Source organism: Eleutherodactylus coqui, chromosome 10, assembly GCF_035609145.1.
Source record: "Eleutherodactylus coqui strain aEleCoq1 chromosome 10, aEleCoq1.hap1, whole genome shotgun sequence".
NCBI classification, from domain to species: domain Eukaryota; kingdom Metazoa; phylum Chordata; class Amphibia; order Anura; family Eleutherodactylidae; genus Eleutherodactylus; species Eleutherodactylus coqui.
Window position 1 is genome coordinate 21,114,039 of NC_089846.1, and position 13,452 is coordinate 21,127,490.

At 45.2% G+C, this 13,452-nt stretch overlaps 1 protein-coding gene across 1 annotated transcript in view; it reads right to left on the reverse strand.

The window, feature by feature from the left end:
- Positions 1-254: 254 nt before the first annotated feature.
- CARD9 (caspase recruitment domain family member 9) overlaps positions 255-13,452 on the reverse strand; it is a 48,409-nt gene continuing 35,211 nt past the window's right edge. The window contains exons 9-14 of the mRNA XM_066580510.1: positions 13,193-13,378; positions 8,147-8,188; positions 7,118-7,169; positions 6,595-6,659; positions 3,850-3,926; positions 255-3,052 (exon numbers count right to left, since the gene is read on the reverse strand). Of these exons, the coding sequence (XP_066436607.1) occupies positions 2,968-3,052; positions 3,850-3,926; positions 6,595-6,659; positions 7,118-7,169; positions 8,147-8,188; positions 13,193-13,378 (507 nt within the window). The 3' untranslated portion in view covers positions 255-2,967. The remainder of the gene's footprint in view (positions 3,053-3,849; positions 3,927-6,594; positions 6,660-7,117; positions 7,170-8,146; positions 8,189-13,192; positions 13,379-13,452) is intronic.

Here is a 13,452-nt window from a genome sequence, read left to right on the forward strand (position 1 = left end):
CCACCTGTGAATACAGCAATACGGGTGGGATAGGAACGGCATCGGAGAACCTGAGGGCGTTCTTGCTGCAGTTTTCTGGCATCTCAAATGCAGCAAGAATGAACCCATTTTTTCCATACTACCCTGTGGATATACCCCTAGAGAGGAGGGCACTATGCACATTCCCCGCTGTACTCACAGTCCACCGATCCTCCTTCGCCGCGCAGATTGTTCTTCAGTTGTCTTAAGATAAGAACGGTCACAGGACATAAAACTGCAGAAAAATGTTTTTATTCTTTGTAACACAGATTTTCTATAAAAATAGACTATAAACAATAATACTATCTGACTTATCATATATAATGGCTACTACTACCACAAGAGGCCTTTCTTAACACTGTTACACAGCTTCTCTCCCCTAGGTCACCCCTTATTATGTACTAGATCGTAAGACAAGGTCTTTTATGTAGAAGCCTTTTTATTCAGAGCGTCCGAAGAGCTGAAAGGAACCAAAACCCCCCGTAGATAAGAACAATGTGACACATACAGGCCCATCTGGGGGTATCAGAGCTCTATGGTCAAGAACATCCAAAGACCCCCTATACCAAGAACTGGCCTCAGCATATGGGCTTCATACAGCCAGGTTGCCGATTCGGAGCAAGAATGGACTCGAGTCGGCCACAAGGCATCCATATATTACATGGATGGTCATTCATCTTAAAAGGGGTTCTCCCAACATTGAAAGTTATACTCTATCCACAGGATAGGGTATAGCTTTCTGACTGGTGGGGGTCCGACTGCTGAGACCTCCATGATCATAAAAATGGGGTCCAATGTATCCCCAAATGAATAGAGCATGCACATAGCTAATCTATTCATTTCAGTGGGACTGGCGAAGATAGTCAAGTGCTTGAACTCAGCTATCTCCGACAGTCCCATGCAAATGAATGGAGTGTCGGCACACATGGAATCCAGTAATAATATTAAAGAAGTTCTCCACCAAAGTGTTTTCTACACCCAGAAATCCCGCTATGATTTATTTTCTACAGGGTTCCCCATATGCTATAAATTAGATGTTGCCTTTATTCTGCAATGTCAATATAATTACGGTGATACCAAATTGATATCGTTTTTCTATGTGTTACTAATTTTCCGCAGTAACAGCCTGTTCACACCGCAATGATTTGCTACGAATTTTCTCATGGATTTTGGTGCAGATCTGCAGCTGATTTCACAGCTTCAATTTAAATTCAGTTGGGAGGGTTAAATCTGCTGCAGATCAGTGAGGTGTGAACGCACCCTAAAAACACTAACAAAACATACTTCTATCTGTATTGCTGCATTTCTAGACCCATAGCTGTTTTGTTTTTTTGCGGACTGCGTTGTTCCCTTTGTACAATTCTGAAATAATGCTATTGCTTGATCACTTTTTATAGGCAGATGAACAAAAAACAGCAATTCTGGATATTTTTATGGGGCCCACCATGCGGTATAAATGGGCTATCTTCTTTGGGTCAATACAATTATACTGATATATATATTTCTTTTTTTTTTAAATTGTACTTGTTTCACTGCACTCCATGACCCATAGCATTTTTATTTTTTAACCAAATAGGCCTAATGGGGTCTTTTTTATGGAGAGACGAGGTGTGGTTTCCATCAGTACCATCTTGGGGTACATGTGACTCTTTGATTGCTTTTAATTGCATTTTTTTGGAGGCGGATGAATTTAAAAAAAATAGGAATTCAAGCATTGGTTTTTTTTCCCACTGTCCACCGTGCAGAACACCACAATATTTTTATAGCACAGGTCATTACCCAGTATGTTTATTTCTTTGATCATAATAAAGGTTTTTCTGTAGGGAAAACTTTACCTTCTTTACATTTTTTTGATTGAATTTTTTCACATTTTTTTGGCCCCATAAGGGGACTTGAATATGTAATCATTTGATCACTAGTATACTACACTACACAACTTATGACCTGGAGGCAGAGCCTGATAGGCTAGTTTGCATGGCAGTCCCAGAGGCCTTGATCAGGCCCTTGGCTGCCATGAAAACCCATCAGCACCTTGCAATCACATTGCAGGGTGCCGATTGGCGATAGGGGAAGTCACCTCTCCATCAACCACTTACATGACAGGGTTGCTATTGGTTGCTGCATGTAAAGGGTCAAACAGTCAGGATTGAAGGTTTCCCCGCCTTTAGAGAAGGGATTCAGCTGTTAGACAGCCCAGCGCTGGTTCTTCCCAGCACAGGACTACTGTTCCACCCTTAAACAAGGCCGATGTGTTTTTATGGCAGCCTAGACGAAGGTCTATATGCATTCATTGATTTTGGTGGGACTGAATGACTGTCACACATGTAGGGGGGCCTCCTGACTTTCCATCGACAGATAGCTGTCGGGAAAAAATAGGATCGGGTACGTTGTAATACCAAATCCTTTTGCTCTTCAAATGTGTCTGGCAGTGGTATCCTCCACTTTCCCCATGGAACGGCTGAACGGGGAAATGAAGAGAAATCAAAATTAACCAAGCATCCACCAACAGCCATAGAAGGTGTATGGCCACCTCAAAATGGTCTTCAGCCTACCCTTCCCACAATACACATGGCTATCAATGTGAATCTGATAGTGGGTACTGTTAGTGCTGACTCATATAGGACCATCAAACTGGTGTCGGACTGGCAGTGAAAAAGAATGAGGCGTCTGTATACACAGCCAGATTGTGGGAAGGTATCAGCTTGAGGTTTTGGTATGATGGCAGTTTTTGGGTCGGAAGACATTCCCAGAGAACTGCTCCCTGCATTGGACATCCTTAATCTGGCCCTGGCAGGGCATACAGTAACACTTTACCCAATTGGCACAAGTCAGAAGAAAAATAAAAAACTTGGCAGCATGGAAAAATATAGAGTTCTTGAAGAGCTGTCATTTACAGTCCAGGCACATTGCCGCATCCTGATGGCTCTACTGTTAGAATTTGAGCAGGTCCTATGGAGTCCCATCGGTCTCACTTTCTGATGTGTAGTCTTCTACTTCAGGGTGGGAGGATTTTTTTTTTCTCAGGGCTCCTTTTCTGAAAGACAAAAATTCAAAAGGTGCCATATTACCGTGCCAAGGTGATGAATTATATAGACTTTCACAAGGTGCGTGACTGACTGTACCCTCAGCTGTACTTCGACCTTTTCCGGTCAAGAAGGTTGCAGTAATGGCTGGATCATGCCCTATCTGGGGTAAAGTTGCCAACATCGCTGATAACTCCAGAATGCGGCTGGCTCCACCCAGCAACCATAATTAAAATATATTACAAATCTACTTATTAAATCCCTGTGTGTGATGGGTACACAGATGGGGGGTGCGATAGACTTAGGGGGACTTTACATAGGACAACTATAATCCAAATAGTTGCTTGATAGAGCGAATGTAAGCGACGGTTCCGTGTAAACGCGGCCACCAACCAGGTGACGAGCGAGAATTGTTCACTTGTTGATTCCTTTCAGCTCACCTAAAAGTAGTCGCTGGTTGATTAATTATCATCTGGTGTAATCAGGCAATCGTTGTCATTTAACGACTAGCCAACACCTTTGCAGGGAGGTGTGCGCCTCCCACTGACTGCTGATTGGCTTCCACCTTGTTTTTTTGGAACATTTTGCCCTCCCACTTAACACTCATTGGTTCCTGAAAACACCAATACGAGCGAGTGATCCTCAGCTGAACAGTCCCTGCTGATCCTCGAAAGAACAGTCGCTCTATGTAAAAGCGTAGACAGTCATTCATACGCTTTAGCGACTATTTCGAGTGGCTATTCAGATATTTGTCTTGTGTAAAGCCACCCTAACAGCGCCCCCAGACAGTTCAGGTGCTATACATTACCTGCGGCCATGTTCAGTGGAGTTATAAACTCTCCTTTTGTTTTTGAATGTCAGTCCTCCGTTTACTAGGTCGTGTACCTGGACAGAAAGGAAACGTATGATAAAACGAACATAACCAAACATCGGAGCCTAATGTGACTAATGGCCCTTTTACACGGGCCGACAGTCTTTCAAACGACTGCACGAGTGCTGACGCCACTGCTAAGGTCGTGCAGAAAGTTTACACAGAGAGACTTGCCACTGGATTGCGGACTTCTCGCTCAGTGCTTCACCTCCTATGGGAAGCGCTGAGCAGGGAGCGCTTACACGGGACGAGAAGCCAGCGAGCCAAGGAGGTTTTCTTAAGTCACCTTAACAAGCGGCGAAGGACCAGGGAGTGATTTTTGTGCATTTACACTGAATGATTGTCGCTCAAATTAGTTCGTTGCGTGTAAATGGGCCTTAAAGCACAACTGGAGATTATTCCAACATTTGGAGCCGTATTGGAAATCTGTGTTGTTCAAAGTGAGTTCTGTCAAGCCTCAGAGTTCCCACTAGGTAATGACAGAGGAAGCGGGCATGGTGCCAGCAGCATCTGGGCAGTTATGGAGGAAAATCCATCCCTGCAGCAAGATAGTAAATAATGCTGTTGGGAACCAATTAAGGGAAAACCTGTCAGGTCCTATGAGCACAATAATCTAAGGTTATAGAGCTGATAGGACAGAGGCTACAGAGTCCAGGGGTGTCTTTTTGTACTCTACTGCTTCCCCAATTCCTCACTGTCTGCACAGGAAGCTAGCACTCCGTGCATGGAACTCCTCTCTTTATGCCATGCATACCCACACATAATGCTCTAGGCGGGCACAGGCATGGGATGAAGAGATAAGTCCGATGCACGCACCGAGCGTTGGCTTCCCAAGCAGACAGCCAAGGAACGGGAAGCAAGAGAGTGTAAAAACCACACCTTTAGACTCTGCACCCCTGTCCTAAAGGTCCACAGTGTTAGGTTATGGTGTTCATAGGAATTGACAAGTTCCCTTTAATGCAGTGACCCCACAGGGCTGTATAAGGGAGATTCAAGAACACTGGAAGTCGTGGATTCTAAACAGAATATTAGTAGGTCATGGTTCCACACTTGAAAAAAAAGTCAGCAAAAAAGTGGCGCTGTTATGATCACACTACCTGGATCAGTTCATTTTTAACAGAATCGCTGGGATTTGTTTAAAGAAAATTTGCATCCATCATTCCACGCTCCCAAACGTTGGTGTCATTGCTTTTTTTATGTATCAGAATTCCATTGTTTTAGATTATTTGTGTATTCAAGTGTTATTATGATTCTAGAATCGCATTGTGTTAAGGCCCATTTACACCAGCCGATGATCGCTTAAATAAATAAATAAATAAAAATTGCTAATCGGCGATATTTTTAGCGATCATCGGCGCGTCTAAAAGAGCGCCCATCGTGCGCTTTTTGGGCACTGCTAGCTGATCATTCATTTTAGTCCAACCTACAAATCGTCCTTCGCTGTTATCAGCAGTTCTCCACTGGGAGAGCTGATAGCATTGTTTCCCTGTGGAGAACAAAGGATCTGAGTGCAGATAAGAGCCCTCGGGCTATTAACTGCTTTCAGCTAAGGCTTCATTTGCACACTTAATTGCTATTAAGTAGATGAGTAGCTACTTAATAGTTTATGCAAAATGATCGCTCAAAGCTGTCAGTCAGACTGTCGTTGAGCAATCATCGGCTGGTGTAAATGGGCCTTTATAGAGTCATTGTTCTAGATTCTTCATTGCTGCAAGTCTTCATGTATCAGAAGGCTACTGTTTTAGATTATTTGTGTATCCCACTGTTACTATGGTTCTAGATTCTCCATGTATTATAGTGTCACTGTTCTGAATTACTCATTCATCAGAAGACTGTTATTTTAGATTATTTTTGTTTCAGAGTGCTATTATAGTGCTAGATTATTTGTGTATTAGAATGCCATTGTTCAGCATCCTAAGGCCCCCTGTCCACAGGCGTTGCGAAGTCCCTTGGCGGATCTCCGCCGGGGAAGTCGCCGCCTGTGAGCAGGACCAGACATATGAATCTCCGCCGGTCAGCCTATCTGACAGATAGGCTGACCGCGGAGAGTCACGGAAATTCGCAGCATGCTGCGAATTGCCGGCCACGAGCGGACAATCGCAATGATTCTCCGCTCGAGGACAGGGGGCGGCGCTTTCCATTGCAATGCTATGGAAAGCCTTAGACAGCGTGATTCGCCGGCGATTTACCACCGGCGAATTCACTTCCGTGGACGGGGGGCCTTAATGTATCAAAGAGCTTTTGTTTTAGATTATCTGTATATCCGAGTGTTATTATTCTACATTCTTCATGTATCAAAGGCCATTGTTCTAGACTATTCATATGTTAGAATGCCATTATTGTTCTAGATTCAGAGTGCCATAGTTCTATCTCCACCGTGTTGTTGAGTGTCATTGTTCTGAATTCCCTAATATCAGTGACATTATTTTCCAATCCTGAGGTTTGATGGTGGCATTAAGTTAGATACCGCAATAAATCAGCAAACCATTGTTCCAGATTCCCTGGTATGACCAGGACATGGTTCTAGATTATTGGCAGAGTACCACTGCTCTAGAATCTGTAGATTAGTATTGCATTGTATTAGACTCTCCGGACCTAGATCCTCATTTTTTCTGTACTTTCTTAAAGGATACTAAGATATCCACAAGGTAGATAGCTGCTATATTGTAAACTGGACCTTACATCATTGTGTGTCTGGGACGATTCATCAGGGTCTTCCTCGTTGTGGTCCTTTCCGTCTGGTTCCGCTGTGTTCAAATAAAAAAGGTCAGACTTCCAGGAGATAATACATCATACATATAGACAAAAGTTATATGTAGGGGGAGAGTCAGTAGTTATTATAGTGGTAATGATTGCAGCCAGTTAGTCATAGTTCAAGTCCTTTCCTAAGAACTCCTAGTCGTAGGTCATTGTTGCCTTTCATGGGTTCTCGTGAGACTCTTCGTGGCTAGTAGCCATACTGTCTGCATTCTATTACTTTCTGACCCTGTTGCTGACAGGTTTGTGAGCCTTGGTAGCCCTTTATCAGGTGTTGCACCCACATTTACAGCTTGCCTTTGAGGGACCATTGATATGAAAGTACTTGTCCAAAAATAGACAACCCCTTTAAATGACAGAACCAGCCGAAAACTTAGAGATGTGTTTATTTGCTACTAGTTTAATTATATTTAATTCACATTGCATCTGATACGGAATTACTACTTACTACAATCAGTCGTCGGTGATGGCTGCTCATCTTGGAAATTTGGCCCATTGATCTTAAAAAGAGGAAGATAAAATATCAGTTCTATCACAGCCTACTAGTCACATTGTATCATACATGGAATATACCTTACTAAAACAACCCCTTTTATTCTCCTCTGTTAGGACATATGGATTTCACGTACAGTGCTGGCCTTCGGCTAGATAGCACCCTGTGCGGATTTTTTATTAATTTTTTTTAGTCCGCCCCGTCATAAGAAAAAAACCCAGTATGTATTGTGCTGATACAGCGCAAACTGCCTATGTGCAGAAAGCTGGAGGATAGCGGCATATATGCTCCAGAACAGCTCAGGGAATAAATACAGCACCGGAACCAAGCTAAATACATACATACAGCAACAGAACCAAGCTCAGAATACAAATACAGCACAAAGCAATAAGAGTATATAAACACAATACCAGAACCAAGCTCATATAATATATACAGTAGTGGAACCAAGCGATTGTGTTGCAGGGGCACCAATGGGCTGACAGCAGGAACGTGGAACACCAAAGGGAAAGAGACAGAGCTAAGAGGACGACACTTCTGCATGGAGGAAGGAGATCTGGCCGGGTGGACCTATGGGGTAAGGATATTACCGCCAGACTATATCTGCCTGTTACCACTCCCTCCCCCCCCCCCCCCCTTCAGCCGACTCCCTGTGCAACTGCACCTCGCTAAGGACAGCTATGGTCACTGTAGGGATTGCTCAGGACCCCTTTCTATGAGTCAGGGCAGAGAACGGTTAGGTATCAGCAGCTCTTGCTCTGCCATACTTGGTCCATCCATATATATTACATGAATGGCTGTCATGAAATACTGTCTTTCCGCTGTAGCGACCTCGGCAGAGAACAAGTATGGCTGAGCAGAACTTCCGAACCCCTGAGTGAAACTGTCAGGGGGAGATATTGTCTCCATGTCGGTGGGGTCATTAAAAGGTATGCCATCATATAATTCACCCTCCATTACACATGATTTGCTGGGTTCACTTACTTCCTGGGAGCTGCGTGAGGAAAGTTCATCTGCATCGGAGGACTAGAGAGGATACAAAGAAGCCGGTTATTGCATGTTTGTAGCTGTAGGATATATTATTACTTCTTGAACACCAGATCTGCCTCGTTATTCATCATGATGGCAGCGTGTGATGCGTCAGACCTGCCATTCAGAGGTCTGGGAAAGGTAGGTGACAACCATTCCAACATCACCCAGCTTTACTACAGGCATAAAATGCAGATCTGCTCATTATGGGAGTGTGGGATGTATCTGTGGCCCCCTATATGATTATCATCCTAATAGTCTGTTAAGAAATACTGTGTGCTCGGCCTTATACACCGCTCACCACCAAAGCTGCATTTAAAAGGTTACTGCTTTCATGGTATTTATCTGCAGGATGTCAGATTTCCCATAAACATCCTAATTAGTTGTCTGTGCTTGTGTTGATGAGGAGCATTGTGGGAAATGAACTGTTTGCAATGGGCACAATATCAGCAAAGCATTATGACAAGTGTGTATTTGTATGCCCATTTATTGCTGCTCTGAAAGACACCGCTGAGGGCGTCAACATTTAAAGGAACAGTCCAGGCAAAGCGGATACTGTGTTATGTCTATTACAGAGTCTGAAGGGGTGGAGTATGAGAGAGATTCTCATTACACTGATGCCTCCACCCTGTGCCAGTCACTACCCTGATGCCTCCCCCCTGTGCCAGTCACTACACTGATGCCTCCACCCTGTGCCAGTCACTACACTGATGCCTCCATCCTGTGCCAGTCACTACACTGATGCCTCCCCCCTGTGCCAGTCACTACACTGATGCCTCCACCCTGTGCCAGTCTAACTACACTGATGCCTCCACCCTGTGCCAGTCATTACACTGATGCCTCCATCCTGTGCCAGTCATTACACTGATGCCTCCACTCTGTGCCAGTCACTACCCAGATGCCTCCCCCCTGTGCCAGTCACTACACTGATGCCTCCACCCTGTGCCAGTCACTACACTGATGCCTCCACCCTGTGCCAGTCATTACACTGATGCCTCCATCCTGTGCCAGTCACTACACTGATGCCTCCATCCTGTGCCAGTCACTACACTGATGCCTCCATCCTATGCCAGTCACTACACTGATGCCTCTACCCTGTGCCAGTCACTACACTGATGCCTCCACCCTGTGCCAGTCACTACACTGATGCCTCCATCCTGTGCCAGTCACTGCACTGATGTCTCCATCCTGTGCCAGTCACTGCACTGATGCCTCCACCCTGTGCCAGTCACTACACTGATGCCTCCACCCTGTGCTAGTCACTACACTGATGCCTCCACCCTGTGCTAGTCACTACACTGATGCCTCCACCCTGTGACAGTTATTACACTGATGCCTCCACCCTGTGCCAGTCACTACACTGATGCCTCCACCCTGTGCCAGTCACTACACTGGTTGCCCGTCCAATATAGAATACAATTTTATACTCCTCACTGTCATCCATAAGGCTCTCCGCAGTGCTGCACCACCACCCTCTATCTCCTCCCTCATCTCTGTCTTCCACCCTACCTGTGCTCTTAGAATAACATCCTCCATAAACTAAACCTCCAACTTCCATCTCCAAGACTTTTCCCGCGCTGCACCAGCTCTCTGCAATGAACTACCCCAGACAATCAGGTTAATTGCCAATAGCCACAGTTTCAACTGTCCCCTAATCAGGACTCTTGAAAAAATTACCTAGGCGTCATTGGCTCCTAACGAAGTGCCCCCAAAAAATCATTAGTCGTCAAATTTTTAAAAAGTGTTATAAAATGTTATAATAAATCTGTGTGAAGTGTCTTGCATGCCCCATGCCCGCCCCGTATTCCCCATGCAGTGCAACTGCATCTCATAACCCCCCTCCTCCCCACAATAGAATTATTATCTTCCATCCCAAAGTATAATTACATACAAAAGCATACATTCATCCATAATAATGATGAACCAGCCACAAGGCGACACGACTTATCTCTCCAAGAAGTGCTGCTAGCGCGGTACAAGATTAGTTAATTCAGCACATGAGTGGGCAGCCACCATTGAAGTAAAAACATGGAAGGAGCACGGATGTTGGGGGCCGGCGCGGGTGACAGGTGAGTTGCGGCGGGGAGCGGGGGGGGGGGGGGGGGGAGGGAGAGGGAGAGGTCTCCCCTTCGTTCCTCCCCGCTCTCCCCCGCCGCTCCCCGCCAGCCCCCGAATCTTTAGAGACGAGCGGGGAGATACTCGGCTAAGGCACTCGCTCATCTCTATTTTTGAGCTCACCTCTTTAGGTCTTGTCTATCTGCCGGCTTCAGCAGCTTTCTCTGGCTCTCTGAGTGAGAGGGAGGTCGGTGCTGGTAAGTTGTAGGACCTGTAAGTTGTGGGCGGAGTTACAGCGTTGGCTTATTGTAGTGGCCGGAAGTTGTAGTGTTGATGTATGTGAATGGCTGTTGTGAGTGAATCCTGTGTGTGTGCCTCTTTAGCTGCGCGAGTGACATGGTTGTAAGTCTTGGGTAGTTAGGGGTTCGTGCTTAGGTGAAAGAGAAAGAAGAGAGTGGAGAGAATGTAGTCGGAGGAGGTGGATGTCACAGCATGAGGCTGAGGCGCAGAGTAATGGGTCTCCTGCTACCCTAAAAAGAAGAGGAGTAGTTTAAGGAGCCTGAGAAAAGAGAAGCTTGAGTGAATGCTTTTACTGTGTCAGGAGTGCAAAACCCCACGGACGATCTATCAGATAACTGGGACTGAGGACGGACGATCTATCAGATAACTGGGACTGAGGACGGACGATCTATCAGATAACTGGGACTGAGGACGGACGATCTATCAGATAACTGGGACTGAGGACGGACGATCTATCAGAGAACTGGGACTGAGGACGGACGATTTATCAGATAACTGGGACTGAGGACGGACGATTTATCAGATAACTGGGACTGAGGACGGACGATTTATCAGATAACTGGGACTGAGGACGGACGATTTATCAGATAACTGGGACTGAGGACGGACGATTTATCAGATAACTGGGACTGAGGACGGACGATTTATCAGATAACTGGGACTGAGGACGGATGTTCTATCAGATAACTGGGACTGAGGACATCTGGAGTTCAGAGGGAAGACTGTCTCCTAGAAAGCGTGTGGAACTGAAAGTGCTAAAAAGGAACGAAGTCTTGTAAAGAAAAGGTTATACCTGAAAAGTGTACTACACAAGTGATTTGTTGGAGAATCAAAGCTGGAAAAGTGTAGAGAAGAGTAAAGTACAGCCGTACACCTCCAGTTGTTTTCTTGAGACTTCACTATTGGACTGTGGACTCTTTATTTCATGCTGTGTGAATAGCGGCCTAGAAGAGGTACTGGCGTCACGTGACATTTATGTTAGAAGCCAGGAAAATGCTCCGTTATGTTACTGTGCGCGTGCCTGAGCTAGGCCATGCTGACGCCACTGTTGAGAGAGATCATGGAGCCACCCATGACCGCCATCGTAGTTTCCCCGTGGTCTCCCCTGCAACAGTGGTCCTCGCTCTCAGGCCGCCGCATTATAAACTAGCTCAATGCATGCTGGAGTTGTAGGTAGCAGTCTGTTGCGTTTACTGTGATGCATGTAAACGCGGTGGCAGATCGGCGGCTACATGGGACGAGGAAGAGGGTCCAGAGCGGCAGATAAAAGGAACGAATTGCCGCTACTTACCTCCTAGATTTCAGCATTTTCAGAATTTCCATTTTGTGCCTAGGAACCCCCTTTAAGTGTTAATGAACCACATGACATCCCAATGCACTCAATGTACAGAATACAAACCCATATGAAGAATAAAGCCTTTCTAGAACTATTCAGCTTGTTGATGGCTTCCATTTGGCCGCAAATGTAAAATATAAAACTAAGAAATATGTAAAATCTGCAAAATAATAATTATTCACAGGAGCGGGTGCTCGTTAGTTATCCTCCAACTGCATATACCAACCTCCGAACACATGCCAGTGTGCAAAGGTGACGGCGCCATTACTTGTGTGTGTATATATATATATATATGACTGCGGCAGACATACAGGCTCTGCATACTGTGGTAATAAGCCAACACATATGTGTATATGTAGAGACTAAGGATAACGTATCTCATGTATATATACTGAGGAGTACTGACAGACGCATTTCAAATGTTAACAGCCGCGATCAGAGTTCTCTCTAATTGTGGCTGTTGCTGGTGGTGATGACTGTAAGACAACTGACAGCCGCCATGTATGGAGGTTCGGCTCCCGAATCCGCTCCATACACTACATATGCAGTCGACGGCTATATACAAGCTAACTGCATGGGGTATGTGCAGGTAGGACATATATAGCCATATGTGTGTCATGAAGGAGTTAATGTAGAGAGTACATCATTCCAAAGGTTATACGCATCTCAGCTGCTACAGAACCTCTTTTTGAAGAGTGCCACTGATTGTCGTCTCTGTCCAGCATTGATGGATTGATTCGAAACTCTCTCATCCTTTCCATAGAGTAGGTCGGTAAGTAGTTAAGGTATTATGAAGTTCTGCAGCAGCTGAGGTGTGTGTGATGTTGTTCCCTGTCCTCTTATTTGCTGCTACTGCTGCTGGAGAGCCTCTTTTTAGAAGAATGGGAGCTCCATGGGTCAATCAGTGCCTGTTTAGCCCCGCTCCTCTCTGTATAAGCTTCAGGTTCTGACATCAGAATGTAAGGTTTATACATATATTTACAGACATCACTGGGAATACCAGGGAGGGCAGCGTGTGGTGTTCTGAATGGGGAGCATGGAGAAAACCACTGAATTTGTGTAGTAAATCCATTATAAGCCATTTCATTGCTGTTCTTTAAAACTTATGCACACTACATATAGATTCTCAGATGTGGTGTAATACCATTAATATCCTGAAGGTGTCACTGTTGCCTCTGCAATCTATAGAGCAGCTTTCTGACATTGGTCTTTGCATCTTTGGAGATCACACCCACCACATAGCTGCGTCAATGCAATAATGTTCCCCAATTAGTGCTAACGATATTACTAAGGGTTGAGGTATTTTATACCAGCGCTGGTGAATCCGTCCTTTTCAGCTTAGTCTTCAGCGCTAACAGTTTTCCTTCGCTCCTAAACAGCTGGATTTGGAGGTCATCAGACTTTTCGCCGAGCTCTCGGATCTGCTTCCTGTACAAGTCTTTCTCTGTAAGACACTTGGTATATTGCTCATAGAACTGCTCCCTTGTAGCGAGGGCCTACGACACATGAAAGAAAAGATCAGCAGGTTAAGTACTTAGGATGGTCTAATCCAACTACATACTATAATGCT